The sequence below is a fragment of the Eublepharis macularius genome, chromosome 14 (assembly GCF_028583425.1).
Source record: "Eublepharis macularius isolate TG4126 chromosome 14, MPM_Emac_v1.0, whole genome shotgun sequence".
NCBI lineage: Eukaryota > Metazoa > Chordata > Lepidosauria > Squamata > Eublepharidae > Eublepharis > Eublepharis macularius.
The window spans coordinates 61,377,352-61,398,497 of NC_072803.1; the positions used below are offsets into that span (position 1 = coordinate 61,377,352).

General features: G+C 44.4%; 1 protein-coding gene across 3 annotated transcripts in view; it reads left to right on the forward strand.

The window, feature by feature from the left end:
• FNBP1 (formin binding protein 1) overlaps window positions 1-21,146 on the forward strand; it is a 254,629-nt gene that overhangs the window by 89,629 nt on the left and 143,854 nt on the right. For all 3 annotated transcript variants that reach the window (XM_054997229.1, XM_054997230.1, XM_054997231.1), the window contains exons 3-4: window positions 18,063-18,119; window positions 20,530-20,677. In XM_054997229.1, coding sequence (XP_054853204.1) covers window positions 18,063-18,119; window positions 20,530-20,677 — 205 coding nt within the window. The remainder of the gene's footprint in view (window positions 1-18,062; window positions 18,120-20,529; window positions 20,678-21,146) is intronic.

Here is a 21,146-nt window from a genome sequence, read left to right on the forward strand (position 1 = left end):
GCAGACCAGATTTATGGAATATAGGCCCATCATGGTGTGTTAGCCAGGATGACTTGATGGAACCTCTATGATCAGAGGTTGCATACCTCTGAATGCCGGTTGTTGGTGGGGAAGCAATATGGAGAGGGTTTCGCCTGTGTGCCTCCTTTGTGGACCTTTCCAGTCTTCTGTTTGTCCACCAGGGTGGATAAAAATCAATGATTTTTTTTAAAATCATTTTTTTTAAAAAAAATCAAAACGGATTTTTTTAATTTAAATCGGATTTTTTTGATTTAAATCAGATTTTTTTTTAATAAAATGCTTTTTGAGGAAAATATATTACCATCCAAAGGTTATTCCATCATGAAATAAAGATTAGTTTTTAATTATGTAGAATAAGGCTGTATATGTTTAATTTTTTTGGTAAATAAATTCCATTAATCCATTCACAATATCATGCTCTTCCAGAGGTTTTTGTAAGATTATTGGGCAGTTTCTTTGCCTACAAGATATTATCACAGATGCTTGGTTTTGCAGTTCTCAAAACTGAATTTGTGTCAGCTCAGCAGAGATCACATGCCTCTTCTTCACAGCAAAAATGTTATAACGTGAACAGAGTTGAGAAAAAGACCTTAATCCTATTGTTCTACAAACCTATGAAGTCAGAATCAACCCCTCCAGTGCTAAGTTTCAAGAAGTTCAGTGAATAGAAACAATATTTTTCTGATTGTTTGGAGTGAAATAGATCCGCACAAGAAGAAACTAAGTGTGAGGAGGGAGGGGCAAGCAGTACAAAATGGAAGTGAAACTTTTTGAGCTCAATACTGCACAAGTCTTTGGATCTTTCGTGTGTATGACCTGAGGTTTATCACATTCTTTCCTTGGAGGAAAAAACCTATAATGGCAGCAGGCCGTAAAAGAGACCCAGTTTGGGAATACTTTAATGAAGTTCCTTTACCTATCGGTAAGGCAGGCATCTACTTGCATATTAAAGTTATACCAGCAAGAATTAGTCTGTATGTAGAAAACTATGATTTAAATCAAGCCTTACAGACTAGTGATTTAAATCGTGATTTAAATCAGTTTGATTTAAATCAAATCCACCCTGTTTTCCACTGTATGAAACAGAATGCTGAACTAGATGCACTCTTTAGTTTGACCTACAGGGCTCTTAAATTCTAGGAACTGCTCAGCCTCCAGCACAATCTAATTAGATAAAGGCACAGCCATACCAGTGAATCACGCAGAGGCACAGCCAGCAGCCTCCTCTGTGTGTTTGCACATTTTGCTCACACAGGTGCGTTTGATTAATTAAAAGTCATACATACGGACTTGGGTCCTACCAGATTTCCTCTGATGCAAAGAGGAGTAGGAAGGGGGTGATGTGACTTGATTTTCTGCCGTACTGCAGCCTGCTGAGCTGCATGGCTTTATGGCCGCCTGGGTCCCCAGATCTCTGGCATAGCCTTTTCAGAGAAGTCAAAAGGGGTTGCTGGGGGGCGGGGAGAGGAACTGGAACTGTTTCTCCCAACAGAAAGCTTTGGGACTCAACCTATTTGACTTTTAACCCAGCAAAAGACAAGTAGTAAAACAAGGCACTTCTTGAAAATTCAGCCTTTAGATCTCAAGGGATGGCATTAGTGGACCATATGAAAGATTTGTGGGCTCAGCCATTCCCATGACATGTCTGTGTGCTGGTCTAGGTGTAAACATAAAGTCCAGTGTGCAAACAGCAGGCAGGATGGGCCCCATCTGAGTGCAGGTTGAGTGCTGCCATAGGGTTATAAGGGCCTACCTAAAAGATACTGGGAGACCAGTGAACAAATCTTGCTGGAAGCTTTCAAAGTTAAATGGCAGATGTGTGAGGCTTTGATTAGAGTTTGCTTTTTCCAGACTAGCATGCTTTTGCCTCCTGGAAGCATTCCCCGGGCTATTAAGAGCTCTGGAAAGGAAAAAGGAGTTAGGTACCCTCTCTCAGTCTGTACATTTCCCTTTCGAGGACTAATAAAGTGGTGTATGCGGAAGGGGCAGTTTTGACTGGCTCTACCATTAGCAGTGCTCTAATCAAGGCTTTTTTTCAGCTGGAACGTGGGGGAACGGAGTTCCAGAACCTCTTGAAAATGGTCACATGGCTGGTGGCCCCGCCCCCTCATCTCCAGACAGAGGGGAGTTTAGATTGCCCCCCGTGCTGCTCCAGCGGCGCAGAGGGCAATCTCAACTCCCCTCTGCCTGGAGATCAGGGGGCGGGGCCACCAGCCATGTGACCATTTTCTCCAAGGGCAACCCACTGAGTTCCACCACCTCTTTTCCCAGAAAAAAAGCCCTGGCTCTAATGCTGTATGGAAGTGGAAGGGTTAAATGCACTCCCCACTCTTCAGCCTGTCTATTCTGGCAGTGGCATTCCAGTGTCTCATGTAGATGAAGACCTCTCCTACCCCTGCTTCCAGAGGGCTTTTAACAGGAGATGCTGAGGACCCCTCCCCTCCGCCCCTACTCACAAAAGCAGGTCTGTTGAACTCCCGGTGATCTAGGGACATACGATTGGTCCGTCTAGCACAGTGTCACTTATTCTCACTGACTGCTGCAGCTCTCTGAGACCACAGGAACAGACTTTCTCTGCCCTACCACCCAAGATCCTTGTTAATTGGTGATTGCAAGGACTGAACCTCTGTTTTCCTTTGAAACAGAGGCCGGGGAAGCTGCCCTTACACAGCCACCGATCTTATAATTGAAATCCCTGCTGCAATATGTTTCATCAGGAAGGCACAAGCGCCCTTGTTAGCAGAGTGACCTGGCCGTCCTTCATTGTTTCACTGTACTGTATTTAGCAGGTAGCACCATCAAATAAAACTTGCTGTCAGGGACAAGGTGAAAGCATGCATTAAAGGTGGAACGAGGAGTCTCATGGAGAGAAATCTGGAAGGAATTATTTATCCTGCCTGAAATCCCTCAAGCTTGAGGACCTTGCTGCGGAGATCATTTATCATTCCGCACCTTACACAGACGTAGCGTAGGCCTTGCAACCCTAGGCCTTCTGGGAGGAAGTCGATTCTGACTCGAGACCCATTTCAGTTTTCGATTCTGACCTGGCTTGGGAACTGAAACAGCTTTGGGTGCTCCAACAGATGTCACTGGGCGTCTTCTAGAGTTGTGATTCTTACAGACCAGACGGTGGTTTCTGATGCTGTCGGCCAACTTCTGGATCAGTGGGCTGAGGTGGGACCATGCTCTCGCCAAAGAGGTACTCATCAGTTCCACAAACTGATGCTAGGAACTGTAGTCTGCACCCTTGGTATTTATGCTCTGGAGTCCCATGAGGTCATCCTGTGACTAGCCCATAGTGTTTTTAACGTGCACATTAAACTAGAGGGAGAAATCACTCCAGGATTTGCAAGAAAGATGTGCACCAGCATGCTGATGACACTCAGCTTTGTTACCTTTGGGCAATGATTTTGTATGTTTTAATCTTCTCTTTGCTGGTCTCGTGACTTTTGGTGCTGTTTGTTTTGAAACTAATTGAATTTTATTGCCAGATTTTGTTTGTGGTTGGATGCCCTGGGGGCGGGGGCTGATGGAGGGAGGGGGTGTATGCTTCTCTGCAGCACACTAAAATAAAAAACACAATTTTGTGGCTCAGGAACACCAGCCTTCTTCAGCTTTTCATCTGGCCTTCATAACAGACATTGATGCCAGGAACACCACCTCCCTCCAAAGTAGAGACTTGGACAAAGGGCTCCTAAATCTTGCACCCTTCCTCTGATGTGAACAGCACAAGAGGCTTTGGCAGAGTTTCTTCCCTTTTTATGTACCACACTTGCTCGTTCATGCATATGAGCCATTGTGCAAGAAAATAGGAATGAACTTGAGGGTACAGGGAGAACTCTGCCGTGGACTCGGTTGCTCTTCAGGTCAGGGAGGAGAGGGTTAAAGAGTCCTTTGCCTCGCACTTGGCTCACATGGGCCCTGGAGGGAGGAGACAACATCCAGTCTGTGCTGAAATCAGAATGCGGCCCTGGTTAAGGACAGAGGGATAATAGAAACAACGAATGGCTGCACAGTTCATCAAAATGGAGAATCTTAGTATGGGACGTCATAGGAATTATTAAGCTGTTCCAGAGCTCAGTTCTGAAACTTGGTTTCTATCCCAGCAATACAGCCCTGGGATACATCTGCATTATACACAGGAAAAGAATGCCTCTGAGCAAGTATGGGATTATTTTGTTAGTCTGTGACTATAACCCTCTGCTATGGCTAGAAGCGCCGCTAACAGTTGAGAAGGAGCTTCTAGACCACACAGCAAGTTCTGATTCTATCACCTTGAGCCAAGAGGAAAGGTGGGGTATAAATATGTTAGTTCTGTAAATAAAAAAAAGAAACAAGAACAAAACAGAACTCTATATTGCAGGGAAGGTTTGATGGTTTTAACAGTTTTAGCAAGGCATAAATTCCACATTTATTCCAGTGGGAAACTGCGAGTCAACCATGGTTTCATACCCTCCAGCATTTCACAGATAAAATTAGGGACACACTTAAAACAATCCTATTTTTATGAAAAGGTTCATGGGCTAGGCTCTCCCCCACTCCCAGCATACATATATTACTGCTTTGGTTTCAGAAGCCAAGATAGCATCGGCTCTTTTGGCTGATCTACAATATTTTCCAAATATAGCTTTGCAACTGCAGTGTGTGCAACAGCAGAGTTGTGCAGTGTGGCATAACTACCACTACTGGAGAAATGGAGCATGTAGCCCTCCTAGTCCCCCAATGAATCTTTTTTAAAAAAAAAATATTTTTAATTAGTTTTTCCATTAGGGGTAGGGGAAAGGGGGAAAACGAGACAAAAGTATCATACATCCTGCTTGAAACAGCACTCTGCTTATCTACATTTTCCACATTGCTCATCACTTAACTGTGATTGCTAGTAAGAAATTACAGTATTGCCTTCATATAATTACTACATTCGAATCTTTATATTTGTTTCTCATCCAGTTGTAAAAAGGGGTCCATGGTGCAGCAAAGTTTTCTTCCATTTGTCCTTTCATTAGTAAAGTTAGTTTGCCTAGTTCCGCATTCTCCATTATCTTCGCTATTAGCTCCTCCTGCTGGGGTGTTACTGGTCTTTTCCAATAAAACGCTAGTAGAATTCTTGCTGCAGTCATTACTTATATAATAAAATATTTCTGATCTTTATCCAAATCTTCTGGTACACAGTTTAACAAAAATATTTCAGGTTTCAATGGAATTGCAATCTGTAAAATTGTTTGTAAAGTCTACGAACCATTATCCAAAATTTATATACCTCTTTGCAAGACCACCACATATGATAAAATGTTCCCTTATTTCCCCCAATGGATCTTGTGGAAGGAACATGACACTCAAGAATGACAACAAGCATCTCATACTGTTTAAAAGGGGGGAGGGCTTTACCTGTCGACGGGTACCAGGAAACATGGTACCTGATTTATTCACCATGCCGAGAATGTCACAAGTGTATGTAGCAAAAAAGGATGCGTATCTGCCTCCAGGAGCTTTTACACCTCTAAATTTTTACAATGGAGGCATTGCAGATGGACAGTGGAGGGCACGATATGGGAAGAATGTGAGCAGATGCATTTTTACATCCTTTAGAATGGGGAGCAGGAATAAGGACCTTAAAAGCCAAAGGGCCTGCAGAAGAGGTGGGCTTTAAAAGAAGGAATGAGAGGTGCCATTGTGCAGGAGTTCTGGACAGCCACTTGGGGTCTAAGGGATAAATACTGTTACTCAAGAAAGCAGAAAGCCTCGATGTATCTCAGGATGGGGCTGGAGGGGCAAAGGTTTCACTAGCTGACACCGCCACTAAATGAGACAGCCATGTATAGCGGCATGGTGGCAAAAGAGAGGAGTGCTGTGGCCGCCACGGCTTGCCGGTGAGCTTCTTGTAGGCATCCAGCCATCCCCTGTTAGAAACAAAACACTGGGCTGGATAAACTTTTACTTCTGGGCTCTTCTTACATTCTTGGACATAATAGTAAAGAGTCCAGTAGCACTTTTGAGACTAACCAACTTTATTGTAGCATAAGTTTTCGAGAGCCACAGCTCTCTTCATCAGATGCATGGAGGGTATGAAGAAACTGGTCAGAGATATATAGATGGTGAGAGGAGGGTGCAGGGAGTGAGGGTCATGTAAATGTAAATAAGTTACAAGAAGTCATGAAAGAGGTGGAATACACAGTCGAGGCTGGGTGTGACCCCCTCCTCTCCATGGCAGAATCTGAATAGAATGCCTGAAGGCAGTTACTTTTGGTGATGAGATAACCATTCATAGTCTCTATTCAATCCAAGTCTGACTGAGTCAAATTTACATATGAATTCCAATTCAGCAGCTACCCGTTGGATTTTTTTTTTTGAAATATTTCTGCTGAACTATGGTGACCTTTAAGTCCTTGATGGAATATCCTGGTGACTCTTTACTGTTTTGCTACTACAGACTAACACGGCTAACTCCCCCTATGGATCTATTCTTGGACATGATGGCTGAATAGAGCCTCCATGTTCAGAAGCAGTGTACCTCTCAGTTCCTGATACATTCCAGAAGGCCTGCTGCCTTCCTTCTCTGCTTGTGAGGTTCATTGTCCATTATTGAGAACAAGATACTGGACTAGATGGGCCCTGATCCAGCAAGGCCCTTTACACTGTTAGCTACCATGGTAACGTTTTAAAGAGCCAATATGCCTCTGAATACCCACTGCAGAAGAGTTGAATATTTTAAACTTTCCCATGTTGTGAGCTGTGTGTGTTGGAGTTGGGCAGGCATTGAGCATCTTCTCTATGTGACAAGAGAATGCTTGTGCACATGTACCCAGGGTAACTGAAAGAAAATGAAGGCAGGCAGCCAAGCAGAATATTGGCTGTGAAGGCCTGAAATCCCCAGTGGGGGAAAGAGGTCTTAGTTGCCTGTGAAAATCGGTTGCAGAGTGATGGAGGCAGCTGCTCCTCTTCTGGCGTAGCAGCAGATGAGATGCATGGATAGAGCGGTGATCTGCCGCAAGAAAGACCAAAATGTGATTCTAAAGAGGCCTTTTTCCTATGGCCATTGCTGGATTCAGAAACGCAAACGAAAATGGCTTGATAACTGCCTGTTTTTCATGTATGCTCGCTGGTGGCAGAAGAGACAAAAAGTGCTTCAAGTGACCGGTGTAACTTCACTCCAAGCAAGGACGTGGCTGTCAATTGAAAGGTCTCCACACCGTACTTATTCTTTAAAAAAAAATTATCTTGGAAGAAAGCTTCATTTTGATATCAAGCAAGTGAAGTTAGTTTACACGATTCTCCCTTATTTGGGTTAATTTATTCGCTCTTTTTAAACTATAAACTAATTTATTCTGTATATCTTTTAAAAAACTATTGCATTCCCTTTTTGTTTCCTTTCTTAAGGAGGGCAGATAACGAAGCATGACCATAAAAGGACCTGACTAGGTTAATTTTTGTGGCCTAGTGACTTCTAGATTAGATTACAGTAATGCAGTGTAGATCCATAGGAGTTAGCCGTGTTGTAGTTGCAAAATAGTAAAGAGTCCAGTAGCACCTTTAAGACTAACCAACTTTATTGTGGCATAAGTTTTTGAGAGCCACAGCTCTCTTCATCAGATGCATCGTCAGCTTTCGAGAACCACAGCTCTCTTCGTCAGATGCACTGCAATGCCTTTGAGTGCCTTTGAAAAGATTGGAAAACCGGAGTCGGTTTCGTTTTCTCAGCCATGCCGGACGCTCCTCTCGGCTGGTCCGGGAGGAAACGACCGGGCACCCTGACCGGGCGGCTGATCTGCAAGGATTAGCCCCCAGGACTCCCAGGGAGGGAGCCAGGGTCCGGGACGCGGCGGGAAGAACTCCCCGAAATCAATGCGGGGAGGGAATTGCCCGTTTGTCCCTATGGAGGCCGGCAGATGTGCGCGGCGCCTCGAGTGCCGCCGGGCAACGAGAAACGGCAAGTAAAAGAAACAGGCGGAAGCCTGTAAACAAGCGAATCCCTTCTGTTCTACAAGCGTTTGTGAAGGAGAGGTTGATCTGAAGAAGACTCGCTCTTCCCCTTCGTGGAGTTCCAGAATTTTGTTGGCCCCCCCCCCAAAATGGCAGCAAAGAAGCAAAGTCCCGCTCTCGGTAAGTCAATCTCGGCCACCTTGCAGAAAGGGGAGTCGCTCGAAGAATTGGTGCGCAGGGCGGTGGTGGAAGCTATAAAACCCTTTGTTGACAAGCTGAACGAAACTGATCAAAGGGTGGGCTTAATTGAAAGCGAGGTGAAAACCATTAAGGCAGCAGCGGGGGGGGGCAGAAAAGTCTGCTCTGGAAAGTGCGTCACTTGTGAAGGCTACAAAAAAGGAGTTGAAGTTGGTGGAGAACCAACTGATCGGGCTACAAGTGGAACGAACGCAGACAATTTTGCGTCTCCAAAACGTGAAAGAGGAGGAAAATGAGGATCTGTGGGATTTGGTCTCGGAACTACTGGCGACACCCGCGAGGACGACTAAAGAAGAGGTTAAAAGCGCCATTTTGGAGGTCCGTCGGGCTTCTTCAAAATATGCAACAAAGCGACAGTTGCCTCGTGAGATCATTATTGACTTTTCAACTAAAAAGATTCGGGACACCATCCTATATAACTCATACAATGCGGATTTGGACTTTATGGGTTTGAAAGTCAAGATTTTGAAGGACGTTCCATTTCTAGTCCGGAAACGGCGTTTTAAATATAAAAAGTTTGCAGCTCTTCTGAGGGACCATGGAATAAAGTACAAATGGTTATTCCCGGAAGGAATATGGTTCAGATATAAAGATCAGGCCTATAAGATATTATCAGAAGATCAACTAAAGGATTTTGAGAATAAAAACCCAGAATTCTGCTGCACCAAGAACGAAGAAAAGGAGGAGCCGGAGGGGGGGGGGAAGAGGAGAGCATTGCAACAGCAGTTGCACAGAGAGAATTGCGTCCGGGACCCAGAAGGGGGAGGAAAGTTTAATCAGAATTTGAAATGTTTATTCTCTGTATGATTAACCACTCCATCATTATTCTATGGAGCTATTTTTGTATTATGACAGTATGAAGGGAAACATTGAAGTGTAGTGTTTAGTGTTTGTAGTTCATTCCCCCCCTTTTTCTTTTTCCACTCCCCTTTGTCCCTTCCCTCTTCCCTTTCCTTGTGATAGTCTGGTGTAGTGTTTTGTAGTTATAAAAAAAAAAAAAAAAAAAAGAAAAGATTGGAAAACCGTAGCAGATTCAAGATGCATCTCGCCAGAACATTGTGGAGTTGGTTGCATGGAAATGTAATGCTGATGGCCATCCACTCACCTGCTTCCAATTCAAATTGGCACAGTTCAGAGTGCTTTTGTTACTGTCCTGTTTTTAAAAAAAGGAGAAATGGGTTCCTCCAGTTTTGTTCTTATACTGTTCTGGGATGTCGTTCTATGCTGTCTTCCTTTCCACCTGCATTCTGGTTGTTCTATGACAGTTTCTAAAATTAATTCTGGAATGAAAACTTGCACAATTTGCCACAGCCTTTACTCTGTTTGCATTGCCCGTTGCTCCCCTACCCAGTCTTATGTGCACATTAGTGAAACATTATGAAAAAAATTACTCCATTTGTTCATAGTGCATATGATTGCATCAAGACTCTTTCGGTGTTGCGTTTTACTGATGTGCACGTGCTGTCCCTTCTGCTATGCTCCATGCATGTGGAAAGTGACATCATTGCGCAAGGCTGGAGAGCGCACGCATGCTTTGCTGTGGGCTGATTTGGGCCCCAAATGGCCCAATTCAGCCTGTTCAGGGCCCAAATCGGCCTGCTGTGAGCACAGGAGTGCTGCTGGGGTGGCGCGATTACATCAGTGACATCATTGTGCTGGCCCCAGGACTGCGCCTGGGAGGCCCGGCATTTACTCATATGAGCACATCATGGCTGTCATTTTGCAGCCAGGGATCAATTCACGTATACTTGTTGGCAGGGCTTTTTTTCTGGGAAAAGAGGTGGTGGAACTCAGTGGTGGAACTCAGGACCACACAATGATGTCACTTTCGGTCAGCTAGAACAAGGGGGGAGTTTTTTAAAGTTTAAATCGCCCTCGGCAAAAATGGTCACATGGCTGGTGTCCCCGCCCCCTGATCTTCAAACAGCGGGGAGTTTAGATTGCCCTCCACACCGCAGCACGGAGGGCAATGTAAACTCCCCTCTGTCTGGAGATCGGGGGCGGGGCCACCAGCCATGTGACCATTTTCAAGAGGTGCCAGAACTCCATTCCACCATGTTCCAGCTGAAAAAAAGCCCTGCTTGTTGGTTACACAAAGGATGGAAAAGGATGCAAATGAAAGGTTGAGACTAAGAGGCGTGGCCAGCAGGTCATGCAAAGTGCTGTTGCAAAATTTTTTATTTATTTTACTTATAGTCTGCCTTTCCCACTGAGATTCAAGATGTATCACAGGATAAAGCAATGTAATCATACAGCATAAGATAACCAATGAACAATGCAATAGGACTATTAATTACAGAAATAGAGAACAATGCATATAACAGGCTATCCCAAGCAAGTGATAAACAAACAATGAAGAATTCTTAACGCATCACTTCCACTTTGGAAGCAAACTTAGTTAATTCCAAACTCTGAAGACTGAGGAAAAATTTGGGTGAGGCACATTTTGGAAGGATTTTCTACTTTCAATCCATAAATGACTTGAAGAAATCCAAATACAGCAGGCTAAAAGCTACATTTCTTTCTTCCTTGTCTAATAATATTGCATGTATATTTTCAGATTCCTTTTTAAAAAACAAAAATACTTTGTGTGTGTTGAAGGTTTTCATTGATACTTGACAATCAATAGGTTCCAGCAAGTGTCAGGGTTAAAAAACAAGGGAAATGGTGGTGGTGGTAATAATAACAACAGCAACAATAATAACAATAATAATAACTGCTTTTATATACCACTCTTCTAGACAGATTAGTGTCCTGCTCAGAGTGATGAACAAAGACAGTGTTGGTATTGTCTCCATAATACAGCTGGGGAGCTGGGGCTGAGAAGAGTGGCTTACCCAAGGCCACCTATAGAGTTCATGGCAGTAGTGAGTCGAACCAGCAGAGTCCTGATGCACAGCCCAACTGCTTAACCACTATGTTACAGCAGCATTGTACAATTAGTTATGGGCAAAGTAGATAAGATCTTGAAGAATGGCAGGGCTCATTTCGATGGGGAACACGTAGGAATGCAGTTCCAGCAGTTCCCCCAAAGAGGTCACGTCAGGTGGCCCCACCCACCTGACTCTCGGCTATTTTGGGCCTGTTTCAGCCAGGATTGGGGCTGAAACGGCCTGGATTGGGCCTCTGATGGGTGGTGGATCACTCTCCCGCTCATCAGCGGCCTGATCCTGACCATTTTGAGCCCCTTTTCAGGCATTTTCAGCCCCTTTTTGCCATTTGGGGCCCAATTTCGGCCCTGAATGGCCAGGATTGGGTCCAAAACAGGCAGAATAGGTGATGTCAGGGGGTGTGGCATATGCAAATCAGTTATGCTAATGACACACTTCCAGTAATGGCAAGAGGCGTGGCATATGCAAATGAATTATGTTAATGAATTATGCTAATGAGTCCCTCCAACTCTTTTTCTATGAAATAACCCCCGAAGAATGGAATGAGTGAGCTCTGGAGGAATTCTTAAGTGTTCATGAAACTGCCTTATATTGTGTCTGCTCTTTGGTCCTTTTGGCCCTGAATTGTCTTCTCTGTTTGGCAGCATCTCTCCAAGAACACAGGTCTTCCTGAAGATGCTTGCTTTCTTAGATCCTTTTAGCTGGAAATGTTAGGGGTTGAACCTGGGACCATGCCCTACCATTGAGCCCTGGACCCTGCGATTCGTATGTTTGTTCTTACCAACAGACGAAGCTGCCCCAATTCCTCCCATTGTTCCATCTAGTTCAATATTGCCTTCACCAACTGGAAACTGCTCTCCACAGTTTCATCCTATAATGTATTGGTTGAACTCTAGCTTGCAAGAGAACTCAAGGCTATGCTATCATTGGTTACTAATTATGGATAGCAGCCAATCAGGGGAACAAGATAAAGACCAATCACTGAGCTGTAAATAAGTTACATTGTATATGGGTTATGCAAATGATGGTATTGTAAAGTTTGTGTTCTCATTGGTTATCAGTTATTCTGGGGGCGGAGCTGCTGTATATATTTTGAAGGTTTCTGTTCAGTCTTGTAGTAGTTGTGTTCCTGCTAAATAAAGAGCTGTTGATTTGCCTCAAGTCTGAACCCACTATTTAATACATGCTGTGGTCCTTCCCAGTCCAGCTGAAATGTGGAGTTTTTTGCTCTGGAGCAAGAACTATACTACTGAGCCCAGGGGTCATTTTGTAGAAAAAGAGCTGGAGGAACTCATTAGCATAACTATTAGCATAACTTGTTAGCATATGCCACACCCCCTGACATCACCTATCCTGGCTGTTTTGGATCCAATCTTGGCCAGTCAGGGCTGAAATTGGGCCCAAAATGGCAAAAAGGGGCTGAAAATAGCCGAAAAGGGGCCCAAAATGGTCAGGATTGGGCCGCTGCTGAGCAGGAGAGTGATCCACCACCCGTCAGAGGCCCAATATGGGCTGTTTCGGCCCCAATCCAGGCTGAAATGGGCCCAAATGGCAGAGAGCCAAGTGGGCAGGGCCACCTGACATGTGACCTCTTTGGGGAACAGCCGGAACTGCGTTCCTGTGCGTTCCCCCTAGAAATGAGCCCTGACTGAGCCTCTGATGGATCCATCCCTCTATCCACACACACTTAATTTACGTTCATTTAATTAAAAACGTATGAGGTGGCTTTATGCTAAGTCAGGCCATTTGACCATTTCGCTTGATATTCTGATTGGCTTTCCAGGATGTTGGGTGGAGACTACGCCACCCGAGATGCTTTTAGTGGAGGTGGCAGGGATAGAGAATCAGGGACTTTCTGCATGCAAAGCAGATGTCGAACAACCCTTCCTCTGAAGATCTCTGCCTGCATTTTTTTGCATACACCCTCTGTATTGGGGGGTGGGCGGGAGGAAGGTGACATTTTGAAACATTTCTTCTCTGCAATTCACAGCAAGTTAAAAAGTCCCCAAAGCAGAGTGAAGTGGGAGTGGAGTAAAATGCTCGTTGGTGGAAAACTTGATCATTTTGCATCACTGTCAGAACTGTTGCAAAAGAGGAAATGGGGGGTGCTCAATATGAGTAAATAAGGAAGGAAGTCTCAGCTAGGGGGTTGGGGCTGGAACCTGTGCTCTTCACTTTGGGAAAATGGAACGTGTCAGTGGAACACTTTGTGCTTCCTGCACAATAAATTGTCCTGTCTTGTCTTTTTCCTTACTTTAAAGTTCTCTCCTTTGGAGCCTTGTAAAAAGAAGAGTGATTTATGAGCTATCCAGTCTGCATATTTAGAAGTTCTGCCAGACTCTGGGAAGGACGGGGAGGGAAATGTTCCTGTTAGAAAGCAGAGCTGGGTGGACTTTTTAAAGTGCACTTTTGAAAAGTTCTGAACTCGGTACCCGTTACGAGCTCACTCTGAGGAAAACTGAATCCCGCCGTTTGCAAAACGCATGCCAGTGGAGCTCATTTGGCATACGGCTGCATTTTCACTATTTTGCATAATTAATTCTTAGGGGTAAAGAAGCTCACACACACACCCCTCACATGCAATGACTTTGAAGCATGTCTCGACAACCAGAAAGGCCCGGGTGGGGTTTTTGAGATTCTCAGAAAGAGTCTCCGCAATACACCCTTGAATTTATCTCCTCAGTGTTGTGTGGAATAATGGCATGCATATTGCTCTGTGTTTAACTTTCAAGCAGCAGGCTGCATATTTTAAGTTAGACTGAGCAGTTTTCTCCTTTTCCTTTATCGTCCTAGGAATCCATTCTGTGCTGTATTTCATTCCTCTGTGATTCTGATTCAGCTAGGAGGATTCTAAAATTAATTCCCAAACCAGAGCATATGCAATGTGTCACAGCGTTCATTTCCTTCCTTTACTTGTATCTCCCCCACTCAGTGTTTCTGCTATGCATGTTGATAAAACACAGCACAAAAGCACTCTTGAGGCATCAAGATTTGTTTTGCACAGTGTTATATGGGTGGGCATGTGTGCAACGGCACCACAAAAATGGCTTCTTGATACATTCTGCATTTTATGAATGCACACATAAGCATCAGTAGAATAGGGCAGGGTGTTGTGCATGTGTGAACTGAGGGAACTGAAACCCATTGGGAATGGCACGTGCACAGCTTTGTAAAAAATATGAAAATGAAAAGCGAAACACTGGAAGATTTCTCTGAAGAGATTTCCTCTTCAGAGCAACACCAGATAATGTGAAGCTCCAAAATCCAGGAAGAAATTTGAAAAAGAATTGATGAACTTCATTTATACCCTACTTTTCCCTCCAGTGGAACCCAAAGAGACTTATAGCATTCTCTTCTTCTCAATTTTATCCTCACAACATCCTTGTGAGATAGGCTAGGCTTTGTGTATGACTGGCTCAAGGTCACCCAGCAAGCTTCCATGCAGAGTGGAGATTTGAACCTGGGTGTCCCAGATCCTGGTCCAGTGATAGTCTATGGCTCCGGAGTCATACTGAGCACCAGGGCTTTTTTCCAGTGGGAACGCGGTGGAACAGAGTTACGGCACCTCTTGAAAATGGTCACATGGCCGGTGGCCCTGCCCCCTGATCTCCAGGACAATCTAAACTCCCCTCTGTCTGGAGATCATGGGGCGGGGCCACCGGCCATGTGACCATTTTCGCCAAGGACAATTTAAACTTTAAAAAACTCTCCCTTTTCCCCCTTGACCCAAAGTGACGTCATTGTGCGGTACTGAGTTCCACCACTGAGTTCCATCACCTCTTTTTCCAGAAAATCCCTTTTGAGCACCATTCCCCAATATGGCATTGCTCCATATTTCAAGAAAGAGGGAAACAGGGCTTTTGGTTGAAGTGCTTTCCAGCCTGAAGCAGCTCCCTCCCTGAGTTGCAGGCCTCAGGCCAGGGATGGAAGTAAACACTCTTTTAATTGATGGTAGTTGCAAATGTAGCTTTTTGTAAGCCATGGAGTGAGTACTGCTGTCCTAGTGCAACACTGTAACATAGGGGTGCCAGCCTCCCGGTGGGGGATTCCCTGCCCCCATCTTTTACCTCCTTTCCCACTCACCTGGCCACTGAGGGGCAGGCCAGGGGCCCTCGGAGCATGCAGTGAAATGGCACACATGCTCCAGAGGCTCTGATAATACACACCATCAGGGCCTACAAAATGGATGTGATGAAGAATCATAGAATAATAGGGTTGGAAGGGATCTCCAGGGTCATGTAGTCCAACCCCCTGCACAATGCAGGAAATTCACAACTAACTCCTCCCCCACACACACACCCAGTGACCCTCGCTCCATGCCCAGAAGATGGCAAAACACGATCGAGATCCCTAGCCAAACTGGCCTGGGGAAAATTGCTACTTGGCCCCAAGGTGGTGATTAACATTACTCTGGGCATGTAAGAAGGGGCCACGAGAACTCAGCACTGATGCAACCCCTTCTGCCCTCACCCTCGCGATCTGCCCAGGCTCACAGAATCAGAATTGCTGTCAGATGGCCATCTAGCCTCTGCTCAAAATCCTCCAACCACCTCCCGAGGAAGCCTGTTCCACTGAGAGACCGCTTAACTGTCAGGAAGTTCTTCCTAATGTTTAGCCAAAAACTTTTGATTTAATTTCAAGTTCTGGTCTGAGCTTCTGGGGCAGTAGAAAACAACTCCATGCCATCCTCTATATGACTGCCCTTCAAGTACTTAAAGATGGTTATCATATCACCTCTCAGTCTAAACATACCGAGCTCCTTCTACTTTTTCTCATAGGACTTGGTCTCCAAACCCCTCACCCTCTTCGTTGTCCTCCTCTGGTCATGCTCCAGCTTGTCTATATCCTTCTGAAATTGTGGTGCCCAAAACTGAACATAATACTCTAGGTGAGGTCAGGCACCCTGTCTATGTAGTGATCCCCCAGCCCCTGTTATGATGGTAAGGAAAGCTGGCAATCCTACTGTAACACCTACACCATCCCTGATTTCTGAGTGACTGGCTTAGAACAGCGCAACTGTTTTTCTTGAAAGTGTAATTAGAGGTTTGGACTCTCAATGGAGAGGTCTGGGTTCAAAGTCCCACAGTTCCATGCTCAGTAGGTGGCCTTGAGCCTGGTGGTTTCTCTTATCTACCTGGCACGATTCTTGAGAGGATCAACAGGCGGAAGGGAGAACCAGGGCCAATTCCAGACGGCCCTCTGCAATCCGAAACGTTGTGTGTTGTCGCACGTCATCGCGCGGAAAACGCGAAATAAGGCGTTTTCTCGCGCGAGTTTTGCGCGACCTCACGCAAAACTCGTGTGAGAAAACGCGATATTTCGCGTTTTCCGCGCAATGACGCGCGACAACGCGCAACGTTTTGGATTGCAGAGGGCCGTCTGGAATCGGCCCAGGTATCTTGAATGCCTCAGAGGAAATGTTAATAGATGGAAAGAGCTGCATGAGCAGGATGTCTGTTTCCTGCCTGCTTTACGATCTAATCTGAAGAACGTACGCGGACAATGAATCCTGACATTGTGGAAACCATCCAGATGAAGTTATATTATTTTGTTTTCCACTCACATCAGTGGAATTTGCAAAAGTAACTTTTCTGTTGACCTCTGTCAGGGTTTTATGGAATCTTTGCTGGATTTTGTTTATTGGGTGGTATTGAAATACTCTGTTAGTAGATTTGCGGCTTAAGTCAAAAGACGCAAATATTTTAAATAAATCAATGAAAATGGCTGTACTTCACGGGGAGAGGAGAGTCCTGTCCAGTGTTGGAACTCCAGTAAATGCCTGATCCTGCCCACTTGTTATTGTTTTGCCCTCAATAAACTGCTCTTAGGTCCTACTGGAGTTCTGGATCCGGTTCAAGGTGTTACTTGGTGTTTAAAGCCCTTCACGGACTGGGACCTGCATACCTGTGGGACCGCCTCTTCCATTACGTCCCCTGCAGGGTGTTGTGCTCTGCAGACAAGCAACTCCTGGTGGTCCCCGGCACAAAGGACATCCATCTGGCCTCAACCAGGGCCAGGGCTTTTTCTGCCCTGGCCCCGGCCTGGAGGAACGCTCTCCTGCTGGAGATCCAGGCCCTGCAGGACCTGTTACAGTTTCGCAGGGCCTGTAAAACGGAGATGTTCCACCGGGCTTTCGGCTGAGTGCCAGCGGGTGTCCTCTTTCTTCCATCTGACCATCACTTCTTCTGGGGCTGCCCTCAGCCATCTGCTATGCCCGTATACGGACTCCCAATATTTGTCTAAATAGCCTGCTCCTAGACTATTTTAATGATTTTTAAAAAATTATTGTTGATTTTATGTTTTTGTGATTTTAATGTATTTTTTAATGTTAGCCGCCCTGAGCCCATTTGTGGGGAGGGCGGGGTATAAATCGAATTAAATAAATAAATAAATAAATAAATAAATACTGGATACTTCCCATTTTATCAAAATACCGTCTTCCAGTGGAGTTGGGGATGATTTCTTATTTATTGGCAGACATCGTTCCAGAAATAACTATCTTGGTAGCGAAATTTCTGGCAATATTTTTTCTGAAATGCAAAATAGGTTTCAAATTAGCTTTAGGTGAGACTGTACTGTCATCTGCACTTAGTTACAGTCAAGTTTTATTTTTCTTATATTTAAATGCTGAATTTTAATTATATGGTCCATTTTATCTATTTTATAAAATATCCTATTTACCCTATATTCTTCATTTTATAGAGCTTGCACTTTTAAACTGTTGTTATTTAGTAATTCCATATTTGTACTTGAATTGAACTGTCTTAAATTATGCTTAAGGCCTATGGCCATGTTAACAAAGTAAATAATGATGAATTATTCTGCCATTCTCGGTGGTTGCATGTACAGATCTGTGTATACAATGCAGGTGTTCACATGGAAGCAGATGGATTATGAACTCTCCCATTTTCTTGTCTCCCTCAAAATATGATGAACAGATTCATTAATTTTTCCCACTTCCCCTCTCATTTGTAGGAATCTTTCAAAGAAATATCAGCCCAAAAAGAACTCCAAAGAAGAGGATGAATACAAGTAGGTGTCTAACAAACCTATACATGGAAAATTCTTGGGTTGGTGGGATGTGTAGAATAAATTCATCAACGAGGAAGGATATGTACAGTAAATAATTTATTGTCTCATTAAGAGTTAATTCTGATGATAGTAAATATATATTCAGAAAACCATTTCATGTCAAATATTAACCAACAAATCCGATGAAAAAGTAGAGCCATTAGATTAGAAGAGTCTTAACTTTTTTCTGCTTATAGTTTTCAATAAAATATTTTTCAAATAGAAGTTTTTTATTTGTTTGTTAATAGAGAATGTATACCTGGGCTTAATTTGTGCTATATTAAACTGTCAGGAGGACTCAGTCCTTGATACCATAAAATAGCAAGTAATAAAAGAAAAGAGCACTTTGCAGTTACATGCAGGATACAGGTGAATAACCACTGCAAATCACTGTATGTTTGAAATTAGATGGGAGCCTTTTACATGGAATGGTCTGGCTATTCCTGTAGACTTTTGAGGCCTGGCTTTTTAGGAAAGTTGGAAGGCCATAGCTGCACAAGCACCGTAGCAATGTTGCCCTTGTGATAAATCCTGTAAGAAAGAGATCTGCAAATTTTGGCCAGCCATTTTAGACAGTTGGCTGCTTGCCGCTTTACTGCCACCATCCTTTCCCCTTTGCCTTGGTAGTGTCCACTGTGCCACCTGTGGCCTGATTATGTAGAATCTCCCCCACCTCTTTCTTGCACAGGATTCATGCCCTTCACAGGTGCAGGGCAATTGCTGCTCATCTTAGCAGGTATTGATGGTATGCTAGGCAGAAGTTGAAAGCTGCTTTGGGTACCCATTGGGGAGAAAAGTGGTGTAAAATATCTGCAACAGTGTTTATGGAGCCCTGAATTTAGGGCCAAACTAGGAATGAGACAACCATGCGTAAAGTGGAAGGTATCTTAACGTATAAAGTAGATACCCTTACATATCAAGCGGAAGGCATCTATCTAGCTACAAACCTGCCTATCTGGAAAGGAGCACATGGGTGAGGTCTAGAGATGGGCATGAAACAGGGAAAAAATGAACCTTGAGTTTTGTGGTTTATCGTGTTCCAAAAACCACGAACGTTCATGATATTGTCCCGTTTCATGAAACGATTCGTTAGGTTCGTGATTCATCAGATCCCAAGGACCTACAACGGCCATGTTCATACCCAGAGATGCCAAACTCACAGGGAGAATTCAAAGGCACCCTCATCCAACAACCTTTCCAACAAGGACAAGAGCAGAAAATAAGAGTCTTTTCAGTCTCTTTTAAAGCAGAAGCAAATCCAGCCAAATCTCCCAAATCTACTCTCTCTCACTCCAAATCCCAGCAATAGCTCCTCCCTCTCCCTCTGTCTACTGGAACTGAAAACAGGAGACACAGAGCTGTGCCTTATATAAGAAACACTCACATAGAGCAGAACAGGAGCTCTCTGGCTGGCAGACAGACCTGCCTAACAGGGTTGGGAGGGATGAGATTGTGTTCCCTACTGAAGGCCCATCTCCCCCCCTGCTCGTTGCCCTCATAGAACAGAATGGGAGATCTCAGGTTGGCAGGGAGAGCTGCCTATCAAGGTTATGTGGGCTTAGATTGGGGTTTCTATGGCAACAAAAGATCTGCAGACATTCTGGGCCTATGTTGCCTAGGGAATCAATGGATTGGCACCAGCCTGTCTTGCATCACGAATCGTACGAATCGGCTCCAAAAGTTATGGATTTCGTGAAAAACGCAGCCCTGCTAAACGTGTTTTCGTGATACACTAATCAGCCCCATTCGTCACAAAATTTGATTTGTATTTCGATTCGTGCCCATGTCTTGTTTGCTCTCTTTATATTTACTTCCTTTATACCTCGTCTTTATGCCCAGTGGGAACCCAAAGGAGCTTATGTAGCTCTCCTTTATTTTATCCTCGCAATAACTCTGTGTGGTAGATCAGGCTGAGAGAGCATGACTGGCCCAAGATCGCTCACTTAGCTTACATGGTAGACTTGAGATATGAACTAGGCTCTTCCAGATAGTAATCCACTAACCTCTGATCTTTTAACCACCACACCACGCTGGTTCTTACTAGAAGCATTTTTCTCCCTTCCCAGCTACGATGCTGGAGGCAAGCTGTCTTGGGAGGGAAATTGCTTATAGCATGAAAGTAGAGGTTAGGGGAAGCTTTTGCTGTCCATACCCCCATGTGTTTTTTTCATAGTAAAGAAAAAAATAGATTACCCTCCACCTCTGCTTTTTATGTCTATGTGGTCAGCACATAAATAAATGCACAACACTGCCTCGGTTGCATCTCATTCAGCCCTCCTTAGAATCATAAAGAAATCCGGGCATTTGCTGCCCCCCCATCCTCTTAAAAAAAAAATGAACCATTTCATTTGCAAATCTTTGCTGCTTGCAGATACTCGTCTTGTAAAGCCTTCTTAGCCACTTTGAACGAAATGAACGATTACGCCGGGCAGCATGAAGTCATTTCGGAGAACATGACCTCGCAGATCACCACCGAGTTAGCTCGTTACGTGCAAGAACTGAAGCAAGAGAGGAAATCGGTATGCTTTAAAGAGTTAGGGTTTTTTAAAAATTTGCTGTTTCTTGATATTGCACATGCCCCTTGAGCGCCATGCTGGGGGGTTCCAGTCAGCTTCATTGTAGTTTGTTCATAGTCCTTCTGGGGAGTTTCTACTCTCTGCCATTTCTCTAGTCCACTCCCCCTGCCCCCATTCAGAGGTAAGGTGGACCCCTGGGGCTCACATGTGACTAATGCTTTATCCTCCATTCCACATTGGGGCTACCTGGCCAACTTAATTGGTTTTTTGACAAAGGACAACCAGCTTGAGTCAAATTCCCTTTTTGTCATGAAAGCACAGAGCCATTAATATGGCAGAACCATCATGTAATAATTCTCTGATTGGTAGCAGTAGTCTCTGTCATCAGAGATGGAGCTTTACTTGGGATTGGCTAGATCACAGATCCCATTGCTCATTAATATCTGGGAGCTCCAGACTCCCCCCCCCACTT